Raw genomic sequence first — 24806 nt, forward strand, 5'->3', positions numbered from 1 at the left:
GTAACTCTTAATGCATACAGCTTTTGACTGTTTTATTGTACATCAGTGTTGTATGCTGCTGAAAATTTGACGGTTTCTACTATTTTGTGATGTACAATATGAACAAAAGACTGCCTCCTTTGATTCATCCCATTAGCCCACCTATATTGGACAGTTGTGTTCTTCAGAAATTGTTTCTGCGTTTTGCTTCAATGAACTGTGGGACGTGAACTGTTTGCACCATTGCCCCTAGATTGAGGGGAGCGCCATAACTAGCAGCCATTGCCATAGCAGCCCAGACTAAATTAGGATTAACATTTTGTGAGGATTTGTAAACGTTTGTTGTTCTTTTTTCATATTAATATCACATATTGTATCTGGTGGATATGATGTAACATTGATGTAACATTGATGTTATAATTTTTTTCCCTTTACTATAAGTTTAATATGGGTGGATCCCTTGAAGGTATTAATGCCATTTCACTATTTGGCAGTCTGACCGAAAAGCCTGGTTTTAGCACATACCAGGAGAATACTGCCAATATAAAACCACCTGTATAATATCATATAATATCACCTGTAGTTTAATGGAGGAGGAATAGGGAAACAAATCAATCAAAGTTTTGGCCATTGATTGACAGACCGCAATTAATGATATTGTATGAAAATCAGGTCCCAGAAATAGTATTGACAGCCACAAGGATATCAGGTAGGCAGTACATGCACAGATATATGTTTACACAACCGATATTTTCTAACCTGTCAATTGAATAATCAATCAACCTTTATGGTACAAAAATTGTTAGGACAAAATCGTACAATCTGTGCATCTATGGCCAGCTTAAAGGAGAATTAAAGCTTAAGTAAAGAAATATGCTAGAAATGTTGTACATTATGTTTTGGGCTTCTTTAACAAGCCCAAGGGACCCACAGCCCTTTCGCAGGGAAGATATGTGCCTCCAAAGATGCCCCAGTAGCCATCTTCTTTTCTGCTGATTCACTGCACATGCTCTGTGCTGCTGTCTGTTATGGAGTTTAGGGACCGGCTCAAAATATACAGTACACATAGAAATGTCCTAATATAAGGCTAATAATAATTAATACAGATAATTACTACATTGCAGCACAGAAACAAGTGCAACTAGCATCAAAATTTAATTATCGGCCTTGTAGCATCAGTTTATATTACAGGCCATATATTTATTACAGTATATAAATTATGGCATTTTTAGCCGTATTCATTTTTAAGGTTTGGTTATCCTTTAAGGCTGTTAGCAACAGAGGGAGGACCAACTTAATAATTTTAAAAGGGAGCTATTGCAAAAATGAAATTTTAATAAAAGCTTCCTCATACTGAAGTAAGAAAATTTCTAGATACAATCAATTACGAATTTTGCATTGTATCTGAAATAATCAAGTTTATATTCACTATTCCTCTCATCGCATCTGTTTCTCTTCATTCTGTCTTCATGCAGCAGTTGGGTGTCTGATGAATGATTCAATATATGTTATAGGGGGGCTTCCTTTCCTAGCAGATGTATTAGAGTTCACTCAAATAACTGATTCCAGTACAAACAAAATCTAACAAAATAACTGTCCGAGACATGTCTGGTGATTTTAATAAAGTGAGCTCTAATACATCTTCTAGGCAAAAGGAGCCCCCTTGTAACATATATTGGATTTAACTATCAATGATTATCTGACACCCAACTCCTGCATGAAGACATAATGAGGCTAAACAGATGCTAAGAGAGGAAGATATCTATAATTACGGCTGCATACAAAATCCAAAAAGGTAAGGTGCACACTGGGATCCTTTGTAGCTTTTTAAAAAAATTAATTTTATTAAATACATGTTAAAAGGAGGACCTCCTTTTAACATGTAATTTAATAAAATTTATCTAATAATCTATCTATCTATCTATCTATTATTATATATATATATATAATATAGTATATATATATATAATATATATATTACACAAAAGCCATGCATATCTTGTAAATTATATCCTTTTCAACTGTGAGTTCTGATGTCATCCGTTATAAACGGTGTGTTCAGATGTCATTTCTGTCACATGACTCACTGAAACTTGTGTATTATAATAAATAACGTACCCCCAGTTGCAAAATATGAGGATATTAGAACTTACTTCGGAGTTCCATGACCTGTATAAAAAAACACTCTGCGTTCGCCTTGTGTTTTTATACGGTCATGAAAATCCTCAGTAGCTTATAACATCCTTATATTTTACAAGAGGGGGTACTTTATTTACTATATATGCACACGACCAGCATTTACCTTTATACAGGAATGGGATCTGTTATCTCGGGACCTGGGGGTTCCTAGATAAGGGGTCTTTATGTAATTTGGATCTACAAGTCTTTAAGTCTACAAAAAAATCATGTAAAATTAAATGAACTCAATAGGCTGATTTTGCTTATTTATTGCTTATTTATTATATCTTCGTTTGGACCAAGTACAAGGTACTGTTTCATTATTACAGAGAAAAAGGTAATCATTAATTAAAGTTGTTTTTTTTTCTTTAAGTTTTTTGTATTATTTGATTATAATGGAGTCTATGGGAGACGGCCGTAATTCTGTGTTTTCTGGATGTCGGGTTTCCGGACAACAGATCCCATACCTGTATAATATAATTTAATTTCCACTTCAGTCATGTTATAATAGGTTGATCTCTTTTTCAGGATCCTGTTCCCCCTGAGCTCATCCAACTTCTGCAGGAGTCTGATGATCATCTACGTCAAAAATATTTCCTGTAGATAACAATAAACTTGTCTATGGGGCCACTAACAACAGGGCAGTAGGCGTTACTGTAGTTTCCAAATTTAAGGTTAGTTGTGTTTTTTATAATCTTTGTACAAGATTTGTTCTTTATTTCAGATAGGCTTCAAGCACATGTGGAATCTACAGGATATTTCAACTACAACAACACTAAGGGGGTTATTTATCAAACACCAAAACTTTCTCCATTTTGTTAAAGCCACTCTGACCAAATTCCCGTGGACTTTTTTTCTTTACCGTATTAATCAATAAATATTCACAAATATTGTTGCCCGAAAGCAACAAAATCTTCGGGTTATTGTACAACCCAGCACAGATCAGGATGTCTTCTAACTGTCAACGGGACATCTGCCATTGACTTCTACATGAACTCTGCAGGTTTGAGATGGAGTACCTTTTTATTCAGACTTTTAACACCATCTGGGTTTAATAAATCACAAAAAAAGGGGTTTTTTTCTCAGAAGAAATGGTATTTTCCCCTTTAAAAGTCCAACCAGAAAATATTGGACTTTAGTAAATAACCCCCTTAAAGTCTGATCAGTGACGTAACTATAGAGGAAGCAGGGGGTCTGGAGCACTCTTGTTATCCCACTGAGTTTAGACTTGCATTGCAGTATCATTACTTGGTTTCTGTCAAAAAAAAAAAAGGTGCAGCTCATATTAATGTAATATGATGTAGACGGTAGTATTTGAAGACGTAATGCAATTAGTTTACCTTTTTAACTTTTTTGTGGTTTTTGAAAATATTTACATTTTTGTTCAGCAGTTCTTGGGCTTGAAAATTCAACTGCTGTTTGGTTGCTCAGCTTCAATAACATCAACCAGGCAGCAGCTTGCTAATAAGAATGGAAAAACAATAGAAGACCAGAAAAGAAATAAGCAATGAAAAGTAATAACAGACTGAACCCTCACAGTCTATATGTTTTTTGGTTGTTGGGTCAGAGATCCTGATACCATTTTAAGTTCGATGCTGCTAATAGGCAGAAAAGTAAAGCGAATAACTCAAAACCCATAGAAAGTGAATAATGAAGACCATTTAGAAAGTTGTTAGAATTGGTCCATTTATAAAATAAAAGCTAATATAAAGGTGAATTCACCATTGAATCCAAGTCGCATATATTGTGTATGGAGGGTTCGGTGTGTGTATTTACTTATGATTGCTGGGTTTCATTTGGAGGGGTTGAACTTGATGGGACCTTGTTTTTTTATTCACAACCCAACTTAACGATATACAAATCAAAGAAGACACATAACTTTTGGGGGGATTAGTCAATGGTGGGCAGGCAGCATAGGAAAAAGGAAAACACAGATTTAACAACCACGGAATTATCCACAGACACAGGGGCGACCATTTTATCATTCAAACAAATAATAAAATAAAACCTAGCCCATTGGGCACTACCTTCCAACTATGGAGCAGTCCCTGACTAGGCTGGGCCCCTTGTGGACTAACAGCAAACAAAATAATTGTTGTGGCTCACCCCTGTACTCACAGTCTTTGAGTGAACTTCTTAGCCTCTTGGCTTTTCCTCAATGTCCCACACAGACAACAAAATCTGACTCTTAGTCACAGCCACGGACTCCCTCTGCTTCATGCAGTATCAGGCGGCACCCCCAGCTCCTCTGGGAGTTCCTAACACAGCCAAGTCTTCTACCTGCTGTGTTCTGCTGAGAGACACACTCTCCCATTCTAATTAACTTTAAATAGCCTTTCCACAGGACAGCTTTCCTTTGGAAGGTGATATCCAATCTCTGGACTGGATCTGTGGATTGGAATCCCTGGCTACTAAAGTCTTTAAACAGAGCGCTGGTTCTCTGTTTAATAACTCCCTTCCTGGAGCCTATCTCAGTACCTGGGGAGAAATTAAAGGCTAGAGTGACCTTTTTCCACCTTTTCCTAGTCACTCTACCACAATATATATATATTGTTTTCTATTACACATTATTTATGGCCATATACAATACGGTATATTCTATGCAATTTCTTTCTGACCATATACAAGTATAGTCTATGCAATTTGTATTGGGATAATTTACTTACATAGGTCAGTTTTATTTGTGGGAGAGATTTATATAGTAGATTTATCCATCGTTTTCCATAAATGATAGTAGTTTTAATGAGGGGACAAATTTCATTGACTATCCCAAGAAGGGATCGATATAAGCTGCACCACCTGAAAATATAAAATTATCTTTAATCAACAATTTAAATTCTTAATTGCAGCTACCCAGGGAACCTGCCAAACTTAAGTAAAGTATTCATCTAGGTATTCTGTTAATATGCCCTTTTGAATACATCTGTAACCAATTAAATTAATTGGATTTTATTTGGTGCAGGAAAGCACCAGTGTATTTTCATGTACTGAAGGAAAATTAAATGTGAAATCAAAATCAATATGGAACAAAATAGGTTTTGTTTACTTTTGATAAAACATCTCTCCTGAACCAGAGTAAGAATAAAACAAAAACTATTAACAGGAAAGAGTATTTCTAACTGATATATATGCTTACATTATCTCTTAGGGATCCCTTGAAAGCCTAATGCAGATTTTGCACAGCACCACGCCACACTATATCCGATGCATCAAGCCGAATGTTGATTGCCAGGCACTGGTATTCAGACAGGAGGAGGTAAAAAAATTTCTGACAACAGTCAAGTAATGTGACCCATGATGTTTTTATTGCACATTAGTTTTCCCATAAAATATGCTGTGTTATTAAGAGGGAACAAACCGATAAGGCCCCTTTTAGCAGAGAGCTGATCTGAACTGCATGTGCAGCTTCTCTGTAAGTTAGGACAGACACACCAACTTCTGTGTGAACAGTAACTTGGTTGCTTTATAGAACTCAGCATAATAACATGTCCGCAACAGGAACTTTCATAGAGAGCATACACAGGAAGAGGAAGAAGAAAATCACACAGGGTTACAGGTGAAACATGACATCACATTGCTAAGCAACAATAGACCCTCCCTGCATTAAGTAACATCCACTGGAACAATCTATGTCTGTTGTTTTCCAACAGCCCCTGCATTAAAGGGGCTTCTGTTTATCTATGCACTGGTAATTTGGTCGCAAGGACCAAACATGGAAGAGCTTCTGTTTCTATTTTTCCCCATTTAACTGAAGAAATAACAAGGAGCATATGGTTTTTTTTCTAATTACAAGAATAGGCAAAATGTATGTTAACCAAAAGCCCTATTCATCTTTTCCTCTAAGATAAAAGAATGGTCCCTGTAAATTGGAAAAAAGGAATATATGTGCAAAAAAGAGATCTTGTTCTATCATGTTCAATGTCAGTATGTGTTTGTATGTGAGAGGTAAATAGTATAAACCAACACTCATTATTTATGTAAACCAACTTTTATTTGCTTTGCAGAGTGGTTATGTATTTGGGTTTTGTTTCTTCATAGGTACTCATGCAGCTGGAAGCATGTGGAATTGTTGAGACTATAAATATAAGTGCAGCTGGCTTCCCTATCAGGTATAAGTAGATCATTTCTGCACAGAATTAACATTTCATCTGTCTGTATTGAACAAAGAATATGTTCTTAAAATGTGTATATCAAATTTGTCATTACCTTATGACCCATTTTATACTAACAGATCCCCTTTTCCCCTCCACTCCAGCATTCCTACTTCTTCAGCTAGTGACCGTTTCATTCTGCTGTGGCTAAAGTTTATCTTAGCTTAGGAGGGGGATAGTGTCCATGGCTAAAGTACACTCCATGACACACATAAGGAAATGTAATGAAAGTTGCAAAGTTTTGCTTCTGGTCTAATCATAACAACCAATCAAAAGGAATAATTTACTTGTCATCTGTTTAAAAGCAAAATTTTTATTGGTTACTATGGACAGCTACTGTATATTTGTGCAAGTTCTGTGCCTAAATATGCTATTAAATTTGCTTTAGTAATTAGAGTTGGAATATTCATCTATCACTTGAGCCGTGTTAATGGTATACTGCATGCATTGATGGAGACATTTTCTTTACTTTCACGAGTGAGAAAATTATTATAAACACTTTCAAACTGCAGGATCCTTTGCGTTAAGCAGCACACACTTGGGTGCAAGATCAAACATTTAATAGTTGCAGTGCTAAAGGGATTTTTTTAGTTCTGTATGTTGCAGTACTTCAGCAATATTTTAATTTTTAAAGTAGATATTTTTCTATAAAATCATATATGGCAAAGTCATAAGAAATTCCCATTGCTGAAACCAAAAGTTTAGAAAAACTTAAGTAGCTTTAAAACTATGGGCACACAGGCAGTTGTCAGCGTCTGTTCAGCAGCTGATGTCAGCCTGCATAATTTTGCAGGCTGAGAGAAGCAGATCTGCTTCATGTTTCTACTCCATTGATTTGAATCTGTTCAGCCTGTGTGCAGTCACACACAGTCTGAGGTCATCCCAATTACGATGGCTGAAAACTGCAGCTGACAACAACCTGTGTGTCCATAGCCTAAAGGGGATAGCCACCGGTTGCAAAGTCTTAGGGCTATTCCACACGGGGAGATAGCCTTGCGTTTGCGGTCGCGGCGACAAAGCGCCGCGCCAGTCGCCGCGACCGGCGCAGGCGACAGTTTTGTATGGGCGCCTATGTAAAAACGCCTGTGCTAACCACACGAGGCGATGCGCTTTTCAACAGTCGCCTGAAAATGCCTCGCCAGGCTTTTTCAGGCGACTGTTGAAAAGCGCATCGCCTCGTGTGGTTAGCACAGGCGTTTTTACATAGGCGCCCATACAAAACTGTCGCCTGCGCCGGTCGCGGCGACTGGCGCGGCGCTTTGTCGCCGCCACCGCAAACGCAGGGCTATCTCCCCGTGTGGACTAGCCCTTAGGCTATGGACACACATGCAGTTTTCAGTGGCTGTTTTCAGTCTGAGTAATTTTACAGGCTGAAAGAAGCAGATCTGCTCAGTGTCCCTGCTCCATTGATTTGAATCCGATCAGCCTCTCTGCCTGCACACACAGGCTGAAATAAGATCAAATACGCAGGCTGAAAACAGCCTGTGTGTCCATAGCCTTACTAAAGTTAGTAGGACTTTGCAAAAAAAAAAACAAAAAACTTTTCCATATACAATTAATTAGCAAAAATGAATAGTTTTAATTTTATTCAGAATCAAAATTTGCACTTTTACTTTATTGCACAAACATATTATCCTAACGCGTTTCGTGTGTTACCACACGTAATCATAGGCCTATGATTACGTGTGGTAACACACGAAATGCGTTAGGATAATATATGTTTGTGCAATAAAGTAAAAGTTTTTTTACCGCTACCTGGAGTCCTGTGGAGTGCGTGCCAAGCTGTTGATTTCTTACCTTGATGTCTCCCCCATGCTGAGGGTTCGGGGCGCAGTACCCGGACCACCAAACAGGAGCGGTGAGTGACCCACAGATTTATTATATTGGAATATTTGAAGTGGAGGGCTCGGGGCAAGTGCACCCGAGCCAACTTGAAACAGCGGTGAGCGAATTTGTAATGAATGCGATAATAGACCGCTATGTAGAAAAGGATTCCAATTTGTGATATTAAAGATACGGCGGGTGGTTTGAGCGCTCCGGCCTCCCTTCTCTAAAAGTATATCAAAATTTGCACTTACAGTACCTGATCTCTGGGTAAATGCAGAGATCAGCAGGGTGCACAAAATTTCTGTGAGGATTGTTGTGGGTTTAAATGTTACTGCCCATGCCCTGGCTATTCCTATTCATTTGCATATCATTAATTCAATTGGGTGCTAATAGGATTAATATTATGCAAATGAGGGATGTTCAGAAGCGTGTAATGTTGCACATCTGCACGTAGCAGCTCCCAAACTCTGCATTCAAGAAAGGTAAGAGGGGTTTGGTGACACTCTTCAGCAGAGAGGTTGCAAATCTGCCATCTGATATGGGGCAGGATTAACTATTCAAAACATTTAAAAAATCAATTTTTCTTATTGACAGTATTTGGAAATAGTTTCTTTTGCAAAACACTATGGTAGGTTTTGCAAAAGGCGAGCATCCACTTTAAAGCTAGACACTTAACATTACAATTCTATCCTATATATGTAGATGCCCATTTGGGTGTTCTTTATGCATTCAGACATAACAACTGAATGAAACGAAATTTCACAGGGGTCATCCTTTCGTCGAAGTGAAAACGCATGCATGCCCTGCATGCAATGGGCCTGCATGTCTTGGGGCCCCATCTTGTGTTATTTAATGTTACCACATACAGAATGCAGCAAAACTGTTTAGGGACTATTCTTTTATCCAGCAAAAGTTTAAAGAAATACTATCATGGGAAAACATGTTTTTTTCCAAAATGCATCAGCTAATAATGCTGCTCCAGCAGACTTCTGCACTGATTTACATTTAAAAGGAGGAAACTGATTTTTTTTTTCAATTTAACGTTGAAATCTGACATGGGGCTAGACATATAGTTAGTTTCCCAGGTGCTCCAGTCATGTGACTTGTGCTCTGATAAACATTATCCACTCTTTACTGCTGTGCTGCAAGTTGGACTGATATCACCCCTCCCATCAGCAGAACAATGGGAAGGTAACCAGATAACTGCTCACTGGTATATATAATACCAGCACTCAATAGTGAAAATCCATGTCCAACTGCAACTCCTTCAGTTACTCCGGACAGAAAGCAGTTCCATAGTGCGGCACTGGCTCTTCCTGAAAGTACATAACCATGCAAAAAATACACTTGTTTGGGTTAGGAATGAAATTTTACATGGTAAAGTAAATTGTTTGCAGCGTAAACAGTGTAATTTAGAAATAAAAACGGAGACCATAGAAATCATGAGAGAATACCTTTTAAAACTACTTATTTTTTGGTCTGCCTTCTTACAGTGGCTCACCATCTGATCAGATCTCTGCATTCTATAGGTTAAAACCAAATACTAAAAAAAAGAAAATACTGTGTGGTTTTTAAAGATGAGGAGCTTCAAAATGCAAATGCATTCCAATTTGGCCAATCCTGTTGCACCATTCCATAGAATGTGAAACTACTCTGCCATGCATTGAGACGGAGAACAAAACATGTACCTAGAAGTTTTCTGCTTAATGCTCCATTCATTTAAAAACTCAAAACTCACTTGCTACCAATCAAACTGTGCCATTCTATAGCATTAGCGCTACTCAGGAGGGCATTTAGCAAAGGTTAAAACATGTACCATGGCATTTTCAAAGGTACTAAATTTTTAAAATGCCACTCCTTTTACCCCAAATCACACACTTTGGACTAGAGTGTGCCATTTTTATAGTATATCTAAACAAATCAGTAACACATTTTTTTTGCAAAAATACAAAACATTTACCTAGGGGTAGGGTTGCATAACGAGCAATGGACCCTTTACACCCACGTGCCCAACCTGCCCAGGACCACTCCAGTCCTCCCAAACCCTTTCCCTGATCCCATATATCAGGCCCATGTCTTGGAAAGTCCCCACCCCTTTCATAGCCTTTCAAACCCCCTTCTAGTATCAGATTGCTGACATCTCTCTCCTGGGCTCGTCTGAAGGTAGCCCTGCTTAGAGGTTTTTAACTCTGTTATGTTTAATGCTGCCATCCATTTACTACAATAAAGCTGAAAAACATTTATTGGGAACATCTCTGGCAGAGCCTTACACGAACTTAGAAACGCGTGAAACAGGTTCTTGTCAGAGTTATTTCAGAGTTCTTTTGAGTGGGGCGTGCTGTTCGTTCACATACTCTTATTTATATAAAGACACTTATGCATACATGTAGAGGATGGTTTATATAATATATTTATATAATATGTTTATATAAATTTGTTGCATTTATCTATGTATATTCAAATTATGTAATTTGTCAGATTGGTAGTTGTTCCTGTACCCTTGGAACATGGTTTCAATTTTGCATCAATGTCTGCTGAATAGTTTTGCTCATACTATGGAATGGTAATTGAAAAGGCGGGCAGGTAAGGGAAATGGATAACAGACTGAAGCTCAGCACCTGAAAACCCAATGGTGCTCTGTTGAGTAGTTATCCACAGAATGTTGTAATCTGTGGCCAATCTGATTGGCCAGATGGAGATGCGTGTATTTATTAAATAATAAATGCATGGCAAAATAAAGCTCAGCATTACTGAAAAGCCTAAGGTACATGTACTGTCCTTTGCTGCAATTTCCTGCTGCATGATAATGTGGACTGATGCATGTGATTTTGGGGCAAATTAATGACAGAATCAAGCAAACTGATTTTGCAGTACATTTGAAAACCCCTGGAACATGTTTTGTTGCACCCTATGGAATGCTTAAACGAGAAGAAAGTATTTTTTTTGCCAAAAGTTAGGCAACCCCAAGTGATTGTATTTACTTACCTGACACTGGGTCAGTGTAGTTTTCTGCTGATAGGAACACTGACCCGCGGTGTGTCAGGTAAGTATATATATCCACTTGGGGGTGCCTAACTTTTGGCATTCCCAAGTTAAATAGACTTTCATTCTCCTCTAAATCTGACAGAATGTGAGGATGGTCCCTGAAATGTTTGGTTATGTTTTGTGTTCAAAGTTATGAAAGCATGAAATAACACAACATGGTCCCAAGACATGCAGGGCCATTTCATGTTTTTGCAAGTTTTTAGGATCAAAAGTTGCAAAAAGTAACACGTTACAAAAGTTTTCAGTAACCAAAAGTGATATCTTTGTAGATAAGGATTGGCCCTGAGATGTTTCATTGTATTTGGTTATAGCACCCAGCCTAACACACAAAATGTCATTTTTACATGTAAATAAATATATATAACCCCTTTCCTATGATTGCCTACACAAATGCATGAGAGCAAGACTGAGTTCATGAAGCCACCCTTTAGGGTAAGGACACACTGGACGATTTGTCGCCAACGTTTTTAAAAAGCAAATCGCGGCGACATATCGCTCGTTTTGTCTCTGAACAAAACCCACAGCGCGTTTGTGAATCGCCTGTAGCTCCAAAACGCACTGAGACCCTTTTCCGAGCGATTTATCAGAAATAGCATGTACTTAGAAAAGCACTGAAATCTCCTAGACACGCACACACATACAGATAAGTAGCAGCAATTGTATTCAAATTACAATGCGAACGCAATGACGCAAGAACGCAAGCACGTAAAGACGCCAGGTTACAGCGGGAAGCACAAACCGTTTCCGGTTTGGGTGGAGCACGTACCGCACAGAGTAATGGGATACAAATTGCTCTGTGCCAATAGTCGCTGTGAATCGTCTGTTCAAAAAAGACGATCGTCTTGTCGCCGCGATTTACTTTTTTAAAACGTTGGCGACAAATCGTCCAGTGTGTCCCTACCCTTATGATGGGTTGAAAAGGGACAGTCAGGTTGGCAAAACAGTCAGGTTTAGGAATTTCAAGTAACAATTACTTACAAAGCAGAACTATCGGCATAAAACGATCAATAGGTAACTTTTAATGTATATTAATATTTTGAAAAGAACATTTTTAGTGTCATTATCACTTTAAGGGCTATTTTAATCAGTTCATTAGTCACCAGAAGCAGAGATTTATATATTGTGCTTTCATAAATCTACATCAAGCTCTTCTACTGTGCAACTCATATCTTCATTTTTTAGGATTTCCTTTGAAAATTTTGTAGAACGCTATTCAGTAATTGCACCAAGGCAATCACACATGAAGACCTGTTTTCCTTTAAAGAAGAAGCAAGGTAAGTTTTGAATTTACATAATGTATCCATAACTAGAATCCTAAAGCAGTAGCAGAAGTCCTTGACATTTGGGGCACTGACATGCTGGTAGATTTATTCCCTCCTGAAATGGATTTTCCACCAGCATCAAGGTAAATGACTGGTGGAAAAACATACACAGTGATTTGTCGCATCACATATGAAGATTCATACATATCTTCCCATCTGCAATTTATTCCTGGTGGAAAAGCATTTCACAAAGATCTGTCCCTTGTGCTAGCACAGATTTAAAACGCAGGCAAATCTCCCTAGTGCCAGTACCGTTATAGGGGGTTATGTAATAAAAGACACTCCAGGTCATTTATAATAACTGGGCAAATTTGCAGCAACCAATCAGATAATTGCTTTCAGTGTTCAACCTGCAACTGGCTGAAAATAGCTAATCATTGATTGGGTTACAGCCCAGATAATTAATTTTAGTTAATACTTAGTTCATAATAGTTAATTTTCCCAGTGTTTATAAATGAGCCATGCTGAGTTTGCCCAGAAGCAGTAATCCATAGCAACCTTTACTGGTCAACAGTATTAGTTACTGCCCCTGGGTAAATTTAGTTCCTTTTTTTACTATTATTATTATTATTATTATTATTATATATCGTGGCAGTGTCGGACTGGCCCACAGGGATACCAGGAAAACTCCTGGTGGGCCCAAGTGTCAGTGGGCCCTTCTGCTCAGCCAACTATTTGCCTTGTATGCCTATACAACAGCAATTGCATTTCTATATAAGAATAAAGAGGCATTTTAAAGAAATTGTGGAGGAGACCGATGATAATATTTGAGGAGAAGTGATTAAAAGAATAACGAAAGTGAATGACAAAAGAAGGAATAATAGTTTGGAGAGTGAGACTGTGGCCATAGGTTTTCTAGTGGGCCCCAGGCATCCCAGTCTGACACTGTATGGTAGTAAGTCTCTGAGTAAAAGTGCTGATTAAAAAAAATGATAGTCTTTCTTGTATGACTAAGGTCACTTTGTAATAGCTAATGTTACATTTATAATATATAGCACGAAGATAACAAGCTGCATATTCAGCAATGGGATGTTTTTTTTTTGGTTTCACTCTCTTTCCAGTTTCTTATCTTTCTATGAACTAAACATTGTCATTTCTTTCTTTCTTTACTGCATCAAGGTTTCCTAAAACAATATGTTTGACTAAGGTAACTTCTATCACTTTGTAATGATACTAATGTTACATTAGTTACATTTTCCCCTTGTGTACTAAAACTGCTGAAGTTTTATCATATAATTAACTTTAAAAAAGTGTGCAAAAAAAAGGGTGGATATTTCTGAACTAACTTACAGGGGGAAGTAGCATGCTAAATTATGCACAGCACATACTAAATAAAAACCAATTGGAAATAGGGAAATTGAACTCTTGTAGCCAACCCCTTACACTCTCCCCTAGTGAAATATGGCAAAATGATTAATTGTGTATGGATCAGCACACGTAAGTAAACTAAGGAGGGTGCTGAAACCATAAAGATAGTATGTTCTATATTACATTTTTGGAATCAACCGTGATTTCCTGTGTTGTTAACCACTTTTAATACCTAAGTCGGAAAGCATGAATTATTGCAGCAAATTGATATAGAACCTTATAGATCTGTTTTTTTGTGTTTTTTTCAAAACATTCCCCAGACATATGGGAAATAATGCAAAAGTGATAAAGACATGTATATATTATTTGGGATCAAAGTTAATTGACACAAATAGACTTAAGATGTGAAATGGATAGATTAGATCTACTGGGGTAGTTTGCTGTCTCTACAGATGTTTTTTTTTTTTTTAATTTGTTAGTTTGTTTGGCCAATTCTCAGTGTAGGTAAATTGCCCTAAATACATGGCCTATATTTAATCCTGATGAAGGGCAGGTGCCCCCCCCCCCCGAAACGTTGAATTTTTGGGGGCATAGTAAAAGGGGTCTACTCCCCGACTGCATAATCTCGAGTGTGTGCGGATCTGTTTCCAAACGTTTGTTGTTGCTAAGGGACCCGGCTGGGCCAACGGAGGACCAGCACCACCATTGCAGTATTGGTGAATTACAGGTGTGCGGCGGAAAAAAATTACATTCTATATTTCATGCTGCCTCTAGAGCAGAGTTTCCCAACCTTTTGAACCTATGAGCAACATTCAGATGTAAAAGGATTTCGGGAGCAATCATAGCATGAAAAATGTTCTAGGGGTGCCAAATAAGTAAATGCTCTTTGGGTGCCAAATATTCTAGCCCTATGTGAATTGTCCACCAATATGAGGCTCTGTTTGTTATTACACATGTTTTTTATGCAACAAAAGCTCCAAAGCTGTCCAAAGTTGTCACTTAAAATCATCTCGGTTGTCAGGAAAACAAATGCACACTGTCAATAAAATGTCCACCCCAATACACAGAGAAAATGGTTTAATGGCATCACCATCATATTATCTGGTAAGAGTAGTGGGTTCTGCACTTAGCAGTACAGTGAGCAGCAGTTTTTCTTGCAATCAAAGAAGATAGTACACTGGCACTACAAGCACATGTGGGAAGATTAGCTTTTGTAATTGTAGACAACGGGTATGTTATGCAGAGAAGAGACAGGGACACACAAAAATGCAGAAAAGACATTGCCTTTAATTGTGAAAAAAACACATTAACAGGGTGCTTGTATATGGCAATATAGCATCAAAATATAGCAGTCTCTCATATGAAAATGTAGTCTTGCTGACTACCCCATGGCCTCTCCCAGATTCTGGTCCACTACAAGGTCAGCACCCTGTTACTCAAAGTTCTAATTCAGCTTCATTGCTGCACTTTTATTAAATCATTCAGCCTCTCTTCAGGCACAGTCACCAGTCCCTTGGCACTTGCTTTCTCTCAAGCTCAGGCACTCTGTCTCTCTTTATCAGACACTCTCTGTGTCTCAGGCTCCACGGGCCCCTTGGACCTCTCTCAGGCTTTTATTCCCAAACCAGGACTTCCAGACATCCAGGGAAGAACCCATAGCTATGGGAGTGCGCCCCTTTTACCTGCAGTAGCAGCTCTGCTCTCAGCTGTCACCTAATTAATTGATTGGGAGGGAATATTAACCCTATATTTAGTAGGCATCCCCCTTCAGCCCATATCTTACAGCTTAATTGCATGCTTTTCTGTACATTTACATGCAATACAGATATGTTTTCTAAACACACTGTCACACACATACATACTGTATATTAAGAAGGCAATACTGACACGCCTAGAACATTGAGATCAGTGAACACTGGCACAAGTACATAATGCTGTGAAAGGCACTGGGTACTGGCAACCCCAGTATATTTTATGATGTGAGAGGAAGTGGTTATTGGTACCCCCATCAAATAATATAAAAAGAAGCAGTAGGCACTGTCATGACAAGCACATTATATGCTGAAATCATGAAGCACATCATACAGAGAGAAGGGCAGTAGGTACAGTGTACTGCCACCTAACTCACATTATACACAGCAAGAAGTGGTGGGGACTAACACCACAAGCACATTACATACAGTGAGAGGCAGTAGGTCCTGGAATTAATAGCACATACTATAAATTTATTGGTGGTAGGTACTGGCATCCAAAGCATTACTCATTTGCCCCTGCCAAAAAGCAATATCTTTGAAGGTGGAGACCTGGAGTATAGTCGTTATTTCTCATGCAGGTTAGACAACATTACTCGATTATAATTTTATATTTCAGCTTTCCAGTGCTTCACTTTCAGTCTTTAAAAGTCATTAAAAAATCGGTGGCACTAGCAATTGGAAAATGTGTAGTCCCAAAATTACAGTATACCAGTGATCATATATATAAATATATATGTATAATGCTCACCTTTTGTTATTCAATGCCCTTTACTCAGGGCCGGGTGCCCTAGGCAACCTGGCCGGCAAGCCCCGGCGCATGCGACGGAGAGTGAAGAGACAGACGGGGAGGGGACAGCAATGGAGGGGAGGGAAGGGAGGGAGAGCGATGAATGGGGAGGGTGTCAAGAGTGGAAAAAGTAAGACAGAGGTGCGGACTAGGGGTAGGTAGTAGACCGTTTTAGAGGGAGCTGCCCAGCGCCTCCTATTATTGTGCACTAGGCAGCTGCCTCTTCTGCCTACCCCTAGTTCCGACCCTGCCTATACTCCATTCTATTTTCTAAGGAATTTTTCACTTAATGTTCCTTTCTCTTTCTGTCTTCCTACTCTACACCTTTCCTTTTCTGCTAGTGTACTATCTTTTCCTTCCTTATATTTTTCTTATTTTACAACTCCTTCCTTTGGAAATAGAAAACAGCCATCTTTTGTTTGTCCCTTTCTAAAGGAAGAGATTTTTCCTACTGGACCAGTCTGACCTTACACCCTACTGTAAATGATAAGGATATTAGAAGTCGAAAATACATCTGTGGTATTGGGGGTCTCCAAACGGTATAATGATTACTCACCACACAGGGGAAGTGGCCCAGGTTCACCACCCTGAGCCCTCAGCACGGGGAGCGGCAAACCGAAAAACCAATATGGAGCAGGCACTCAATGAAGGCAAGGCTTGACAAAGGGGTGTGACCCCGAAACTTTGCAAACCTCCGCAATAAACGTGCAAGGTGTTCTTTGCTTGCTGCAGCCTGTGTGCCTTTGGATATTTTTTGCTTTACAGATAAAGAATTAGCCCATTTGTTTCCTTGCTGATTGAGAATCTATATAAACAGTGCCTTTCCTTATTGAACAGCGGGCACCACTCATCTAATTCAATTTGGAATGGGACACCAATATTTACAGCTGCCTTATCGCTCTCCTGACCCTTTTGTGCTTCAGCAGCTTTTTAAGACCCACATGATAGTGGTATAGGTGGCTCAGCACTATCTAGTCAGTGGTTTATTCAAAATTAATGTGAACAAGACTCCAGGGTCTGATGGAATATAGTATTAGGTACTTAGAGAGCTTAGTACAGTTTTAGCCAGACCTCTTTTTTTTTTTTTTTTTCTTCTAATTTTCTCGGTCTCACTTTCTCATGGAATGGTAACTAAGATTTTGCGGAAAGCTGATGTAAATCCAATATTTAAAAATGTATTACAATCGCAGCCATGCATTTTTGGCCTGTAATTTTTACATCTGTGATGGGCAAGCTATCTGAAGGGATTACATTCTAGATTATGTTCTGGAGAATGGCGTTATGAGTAGTAATCAGCATGACTTTATGAAGGATAGGTCACAGTCAAATTTGATTTGGTTTGATTTTATCATTAATTTAGTTGGATAGAAGTTGAACAGTGGGGTTGTAGTAAATGCAATATATTTAGCTTTTACCAAAGCATTTGATGCTTTGTACTACATAAACGACAGCTAACCAGCAGTGTAAAAAAAAAATATTCAAGCAAATCATAATACTATGAGTTTGTGCCAGCATGGTTTTATGCGTAATAGATCTTGCCAGACTAACTTAATTTCTTTTTATGAGAAGATAAGTAGAGACCTCGATTATGGGATGGCAGTGGATGTGATTTACTTGGACTATACTAAAGCATTTGATACAGTACCACACAAAAGGTTACTGGTTAAATTAAGGAATGTTGGAGTATACAGTGCAGTTTTGGATTCCAGTTCTTAAGAGGGATATAAATGAGCTGGAGAGAGTGCAGAGACATGCAACTAAATTGGTTAGAGGGACAGAAGACTTAAATTATGAGGGTAGACTGTCAAGGTTGGGGTTGTTTTCTCTGGGGAAAAAGGCGCTTGCGAGGGGACATGATTACACTTTACAAGTACATTAGAGGACATTATACACAAATCGCAGGGGACCTTTTTACCCATAAAGTGGATCACCGTACCAGAGAAAAAAACTTTCATTTGAAGCAACGTTAGGTGGTTCTTCACAGTCAGGACAGTTAGGTTGTGGAATGCACTGCCGGGTGATGTTGTGATGCCTGATTCAGTTAATGCCTTTAAGAATGGCTTGGATGATTTTTTGGACAGACATAATATCAAAGGCTATTGTGATACTAAGCTCTATAGTTAGTATAGGTATATAGAATTTAATTAAAAGTAGGGAGGGGTGTGTGTATGGATGCTGGGTTTTCATTTGGAGGGGTTGAACTTGATGGACTTTGTCTTTTTTCAACCCAATTTAACTATGTAACTATGTTAAAAAAAATTGCAAAAAGTTAATTGTAAAGTAAATATCCCCTTTAACATTTGAAGAAAAACTGCCACTTTATTACACAAAAAAATGACAATGAAATAAATTAAAGCATCAACATTTTAAACCACTGTATTCATTTATATATATGAAGGTGAAATCATGGCAACCAAATTGCTTCATTCATTGTTCTACCTGCAGCTGGCTGAAAAAAGCTTCTCTTTGGTTGTTATGGGTTACTAGCCATAGACTAATTTGGTCAGTGTTGAAAAATGAGTCCCCTTCATTACATGTTTTTTAGCATAGCTTTGCAGTTTGGTGTAGAGACATCTTCACCAACGTTGGATTCAACGTGGAATGTTTATTTATGGTTTTATATTTAAAAAAAAAAAAAGGCTAATAATGTTACAATTGACCAGAGTAGTTACACTTATTGCTTTATGACTGTGGAGTACAGCTTCCATTAGCCATAGAAGCTTAAAGAATATATGTCAATTTGACCTGAATGTCATCAAGGTTCAGCAAGAACCATAGTTATAATAATGCCATAGCGATGACCGCTGATTCCTCAACTCAGCTGCAGGGATCTGAATAAAAAACTTTGAAGTCAGAAACTTCACATCTCTTCTACCAGTAGAACAAAATCCCATTAATTTATATGTCTTAAGCCTTACTTGGCATACACTCTATTACTACTTTTTTTTTTAATTTGACTAGTACCAGAAGCATGTGTAATATTTTACAAAAGATTTGTGTAGGTTATTATTCTGCAGTATGTAGTAATTTTTTTTAATGCTGATATTTTCTCATAAAATTCTGTGTCATACTTACCCTTGCTTAGGATCCATAGAGAAGACAGATCAATTATCATCAAAGTTGCACACTATTCTTCAAGCTGTGTTGCCTAAACAATGTAAGGACTCGACCTTGAGCAACAGTCTTGTGCATTGTGGCACTACCAAAGTGTTTCTTACTCATTTAATGGTAAGGTTTTTTTAAATTTCGTCTTTAAGTTTCCTGCTGATTGTCAATTTAGAATTGGATTAATAGCTGTATCTCTAGGGGATAATAAGGCAGGGGTGTGCCTGGCCAGCCAACTCCCTCCCCCCTGTACACACAAACACACATGTTCACAATGACATTGCACGGGAGGTACGTTGAGAAGAAGAGAGAGTAGAGCAGATGGAGCAAGCAAACACTGACTAGGGGTAGGCAGAAGACTGTTCAAAAGGTACCTGTCCAGCCCCCCCTTGTTGCGCTGTAGGCAGGTGCCTCTTCTGCCTACCCCTATTTCTTGCCCTAGAATCAGGTTTTTGGTATACAATCGTAAATGAGAAAGATGGAGAGTATAGATGAGGAAAGCATGTAAAATGTCTATAGTAATATAGTAATTTAGACTGAAAAAGGAAATGTCCATCAAGTGTAATCTTTTAAGTCTCAATGAAACCTACCTAACTATTTGTTTACCCAGAGGAGGGCAAAAAGCCCCATCTGACGGTCTCTATAATCTGTCTCAGGGCTTTGTAAAGGGGAAGAATGACCCTCTCCTCCCGCAGGACCATTTTATACAGCTCAAAGCTATGTTTGCCTTTGCAGCTTCTGACCAGCATTGCTTGCTACAGCAAAGTTTATTATCCACAAGTACCCCTAGGTCCTACTCCATCAACAATTTGCCTAGCATAGTCTCAAGCCATGACAAAATGCAATGTGTTATAATAGGTTGCATCTTACACAGATTTCATAAGCCGTGACACTTGAAGAGGGTGGTCCTGTCTCCCCTCTTTGTACACTGTGCTGTGCTGCAAATCTATGCATAAATCTGTTCAACATCTTCATATACAGGGCCGCATTTATGTTCAGGGTGCCCAGGGTCTGGCATCCTCCAATGCCTACCATGCCCCCCTTGATTGTGCGCAAGCGCATTCTTTTAACTTGCCGGGTCCGGCCCTTTGTGGGCTTGTCACAAATCCAGGCCTGTTCATATAAGAAAAATATGTACCGATGTGGGCAATCGAGCACCTATAAATTTTAGTTCTTATGGGTGTGTTGCCGAAATTGTACCTCACTGTACACTATGGCACACTTCACTTGTGAACATGTGCTTTTTTGATTTGATAACAGGTAGAATTGCTTGAAGAGAGAAGATTGATTGCAATCTCCAGCAAAGCAATGTGTATTCAGTGCTGCTGGAGGAGCTACAGGCAGCGAAAGTTGGCCAAGCAGAGTAAAGCTGCCACAACCATACAAGCAGGTAAAGTTTTGAAATGGCAAATTTTCTTGCTGAGTAACCTGGAACCCAAGTTTTTAAACTTACTGCACTGTAAAAGTACATCTTTTTTTATTATGGTGATGCATCATGATTCCCACTTTTGTGTGCCATTATAGTCTGAGGGGCAGATTTAGTAAATGGTGTAAAAAAACTGTGGAATAATTCACCACGCATTGCTGTGTAAAAATGGAGTCAATTTTTTTATGCGTTTTTTCTTTGAGCAACTTCTGCCGGAACTTAATTACAAAATTCTGAATCAGTATAAAATAGCGGCAGCAAATCTCGCTTTCATATGGTGTAAATTAAAATACACTTTGATAAATTCCCTATTTATTTTACACAACTTTTTTTTCCTGCAAATTTTGTATTACACAGCATAATAAATAGGCCTCTTAATGTAGCTATATAAACCCTGGCTATAAGGACACATAGAGGGAAACCTCACAAATAATATCTTGCAGCAGTTTGCTTCCCATTGTAATGGCTATTGCATCTAGCACAGTGGTCAAAATACGTAAAGGGGAAGTCTAAAGCACGGTCCCAAGTTACCATTAAAAAAGAAACCTATTTACAATATATATATATATATATATATATATATATATATATATATATATATATATAGCAAAATTTTCCAGACCAGCACTCCCTTTTGGTGAAAAATCAACAATCTTTTATTGTGACATGGTATCTTATTCCAACGTTTCGATCCCGATAGGGATCTTTTTCAAGATATATATATATATATATATATATATATTAGTTTAAACATCTGTACCCTTTTTATGAAATGTTTAATCTTTTGCCTTCAGTTCACTTCTTTGCTTCACTTGCTCTCATTACTGAGAATACAAACTCTTAGGGGCAAATTCACTAAAGCGCGAAGTGGCTAACTATAGCGCAAATTCGCCAGCGTGACGTCATTTAGTTACTTCCCCGATTTACTAACGGACGCTGGCGTAAATTCGCTAGCGAAGTGGACCTACTCCAGCGCTACTTCGCACCCTTACCCAGGCGAAGTTGCGCTATGGCGAAACGACGTAACTATGCTAATTCACTAACTTGCAGATTTTCATGAACGTTAACTCTTGCGCCAGACTTGCCTTCGCCAACTGAGACCAGGCGAAGTGCAATAGAGTAGAAAGGGCTTGCTTCAAAAAAACTTGAAATCCCAAAAAACCCTGGCGTCTTTTCCTTTTTTAAGGGTGATAGGCAGAAAAAGATTGTACATTTTTTTGGGGGTACCCTCCTTCCCCCCTACATTTCCCTTACATATGGCACCTAAACTATACAGTGGGCACATGTATAGGGCAAAATAACAACTCTATTTTATGAAGCTTTCCCAGCTTGTGTAGTGTAATGTATTTGGTGCTACACATACATCCATTGTACTTTAACTTGCCACCATATGCAAATTAGGCACCATTTGTGTAACTTCGCTTTGCTTGACGAATTAACTCTAGCGCAACTTCGCTACCGTTCGCCTCCCTGAGTGCAACTTTAGTGAATTTGCGTAGCGCTGGCGAAACTACGCCTGGCGAAGTGCGGCAGAGTGTGGCGAAGCTGTCGCCGGCGCAACTTCGAATCTTAGTGAATTTGCCCCTTAGGTGGCCGTGGGCTGAACTACAGTGACAAGATAAGTGCTGCTTTGAGATCTGAATGGCCTCACCGCATTGTGCAAGATTGTTTTATGTCTTTACTTTCCACTAAAACTAAGGTTGGTTAAGAAACAACCCTGCACTTTACTTTTCTGCTTTACAGAACTTGGCTTAAAAAAATAGTGCAATAGAACTAGTGACCTTCTAAGGATTTGTGCGATCAACAATGAGAGCTAGTGGGTAGGGATGGGCGAATTTTTTCGCCTCGTTTCGCCCAAAAAATGACGCCCATACACTTGTATGGAGACTTGCGTCAAAAAAAAAAAGACGCGCGACAAAATCTTTTTGACGCCCATAGACTTTAATGGGCGTCTGCGACATTTTGCCGGCGGCGAATTTTTGGCGAAGCGAAACGGGTCAAATTCGCCCATCCCTGCTAGTGGGGTGAAGAGAAGAGTTGAGAGCAGATTTATAATGAATGTATATTGTAAATAACCTTCTTTTTTAATAGAGAACCTGAAGAAGACTGAATACTTATGTCAATAGCATATTTTGGTTATTTTATATTTCAAACAAACTAATTTTAAATTTTAGAACTCCTAATTTTAGCAGATTATGCGGTTGCATGGCAAATAGTATATTTATTTTATTGAATGACTCTGGTATACCATAAGGCTAAACTTATCAGCAGAGCTGACTGTTTCACCCATCATTAGCAGGACCTTCTGCTAATTGCTATTGCTTTCCCTATTGATAGGTTCCGTTGGTATAAAATCAAACTAGTCAGTGATATCTATTGGCTTCCTTAGTGAAGCTTTTTATGTCTATAGTGTCATACATGAAGATTAGCACAGTCTAGAAATACTGTATGTTTCATTGTAGATTAGGGTGCACCCACATGAAAAAAAGACAAATTAGTGCTAGTATCTATAAAGCTGAGGGAACTCATGGTGGTTTCTCGTTCATAGAAAAACACCAGCACCTGCTGTTCAACAAAAATCCCCCATTTTTGTCATTAGACTCAGCAGTCTCTTTTTATAGACAACCATCATGGCTGTACTGTTTACTGCAGCATATTTTATGTAGGTCAAGATAAATTTAATTCTGGCTTGCCACACATATTTAGTCCTTTTAGTCTACTAGTAGGGTGAATATAAAAAATGATTCAACTGTATGCCATTATACCATGAAAAGAATGTGTGCACTTGAACTAACTTTTGTTTTGTTTTTTTCTTGCTTCTAGCTGTCAAAGGGTGGCTTACAAAGAAGTACATTAAGAGAATGCACAGTGCTGCAACGGTTATAAAGAGAATATGGAAGAAATGGAAAGTAAGATTATATTTCCCCTAGAAAATCAGCACTCTTGTCATAGCTTCTTTCTTTGTAGTACATTAGAATGTTGAATCTGCAGGACAGGTGTAATCAATTGTGGGGCTCAATTGGAACTATTTTGTTGGACCCCCAAGAATTGGTGTTGCTGTCTGGCAGGTCACAGGAGCTTTGAATGTGGTTGGCAGGTAAATGGCCCCCAATATTTTATGGTACAGTCTGCCCCAAGCATTTATGGACACTGAATCTCTCAAACATTAATGACTTACATGGCGGGAGAACCCTAATGCTGTCTGAGCCATGCTTGTCACTGCTTTTTTTTTTTTTTTTTTTAATCCACAAGGATTTATTTAGCAAGGCAACAGTTTTTTATTCAGCAAGGCAGCTGTCCCACCACTGAATCGGCTGCCAGTAGCATCCTCATCCAGAGACAAACTTCGCAGCAGTAAGTAAGGGGGCAGCATTTTTTTCCCTTTTATTTATTTATTTATTTTTTTAAGTGCCAGGCAGGTTTGGGGAGGCTTAGCCTTAAAAAAAATCCACCCATGGACCTAGGGTTTTCTAGATGGATCATGCTATTATCAGAGAGTTTATTGTAACAGTAGGTTAGATTGAAAAAAGACACAGGTCCATCAGGTTCAACCTTTTAAGTCTATATATAACGTGCCTAACTGCTAGTGGATCCAGAGGAAAGCAAACTCCCCATTTGAAGCCTCTCCACTTTGCCTCAGACGGGGAAAAATTCCTTCCTGACTCCAAGATGACAATCAAACTAGTCCCTGGATCAACTTGTACGATGAGCTATCTTCCATAACCCTGTATTCCTTCACTTGCTAAAAAGCAATCCAACCCCTTCTTAAAGCTATTTAATGTACCAGCATGTACAACTGATTCAGGGAGAGGATGCAACATCATCACAGCTCTCACTGTAAAAAACCATTCTGAATATTTAGACAGAACCTCTCTTCTTCTAATCGGAATGGGTGACCTTGTGTCAGCTAGAAAGACCTACTGG

General features: G+C 38.6%; 1 protein-coding gene across 1 annotated transcript in view; it reads left to right on the forward strand.

The window, feature by feature from the left end:
* myo19.S (myosin XIX S homeolog) overlaps positions 1 to 24806 on the forward strand; it is a 55259-nt gene that overhangs the window by 25774 nt on the left and 4679 nt on the right. The window contains 8 exon segments of the mRNA NM_001095877.1: positions 2686 to 2747; positions 2750 to 2831; positions 5306 to 5413; positions 6196 to 6266; positions 12363 to 12454; positions 19437 to 19579; positions 20717 to 20846; positions 23706 to 23791. Of these exon segments, the coding sequence (NP_001089346.1) occupies positions 2686 to 2747; positions 2750 to 2831; positions 5306 to 5413; positions 6196 to 6266; positions 12363 to 12454; positions 19437 to 19579; positions 20717 to 20846; positions 23706 to 23791 (774 nt within the window).

This window comes from Xenopus laevis, chromosome 2S (assembly GCF_017654675.1).
Source record: "Xenopus laevis strain J_2021 chromosome 2S, Xenopus_laevis_v10.1, whole genome shotgun sequence".
Classification (NCBI taxonomy): domain Eukaryota; kingdom Metazoa; phylum Chordata; class Amphibia; order Anura; family Pipidae; genus Xenopus; species Xenopus laevis.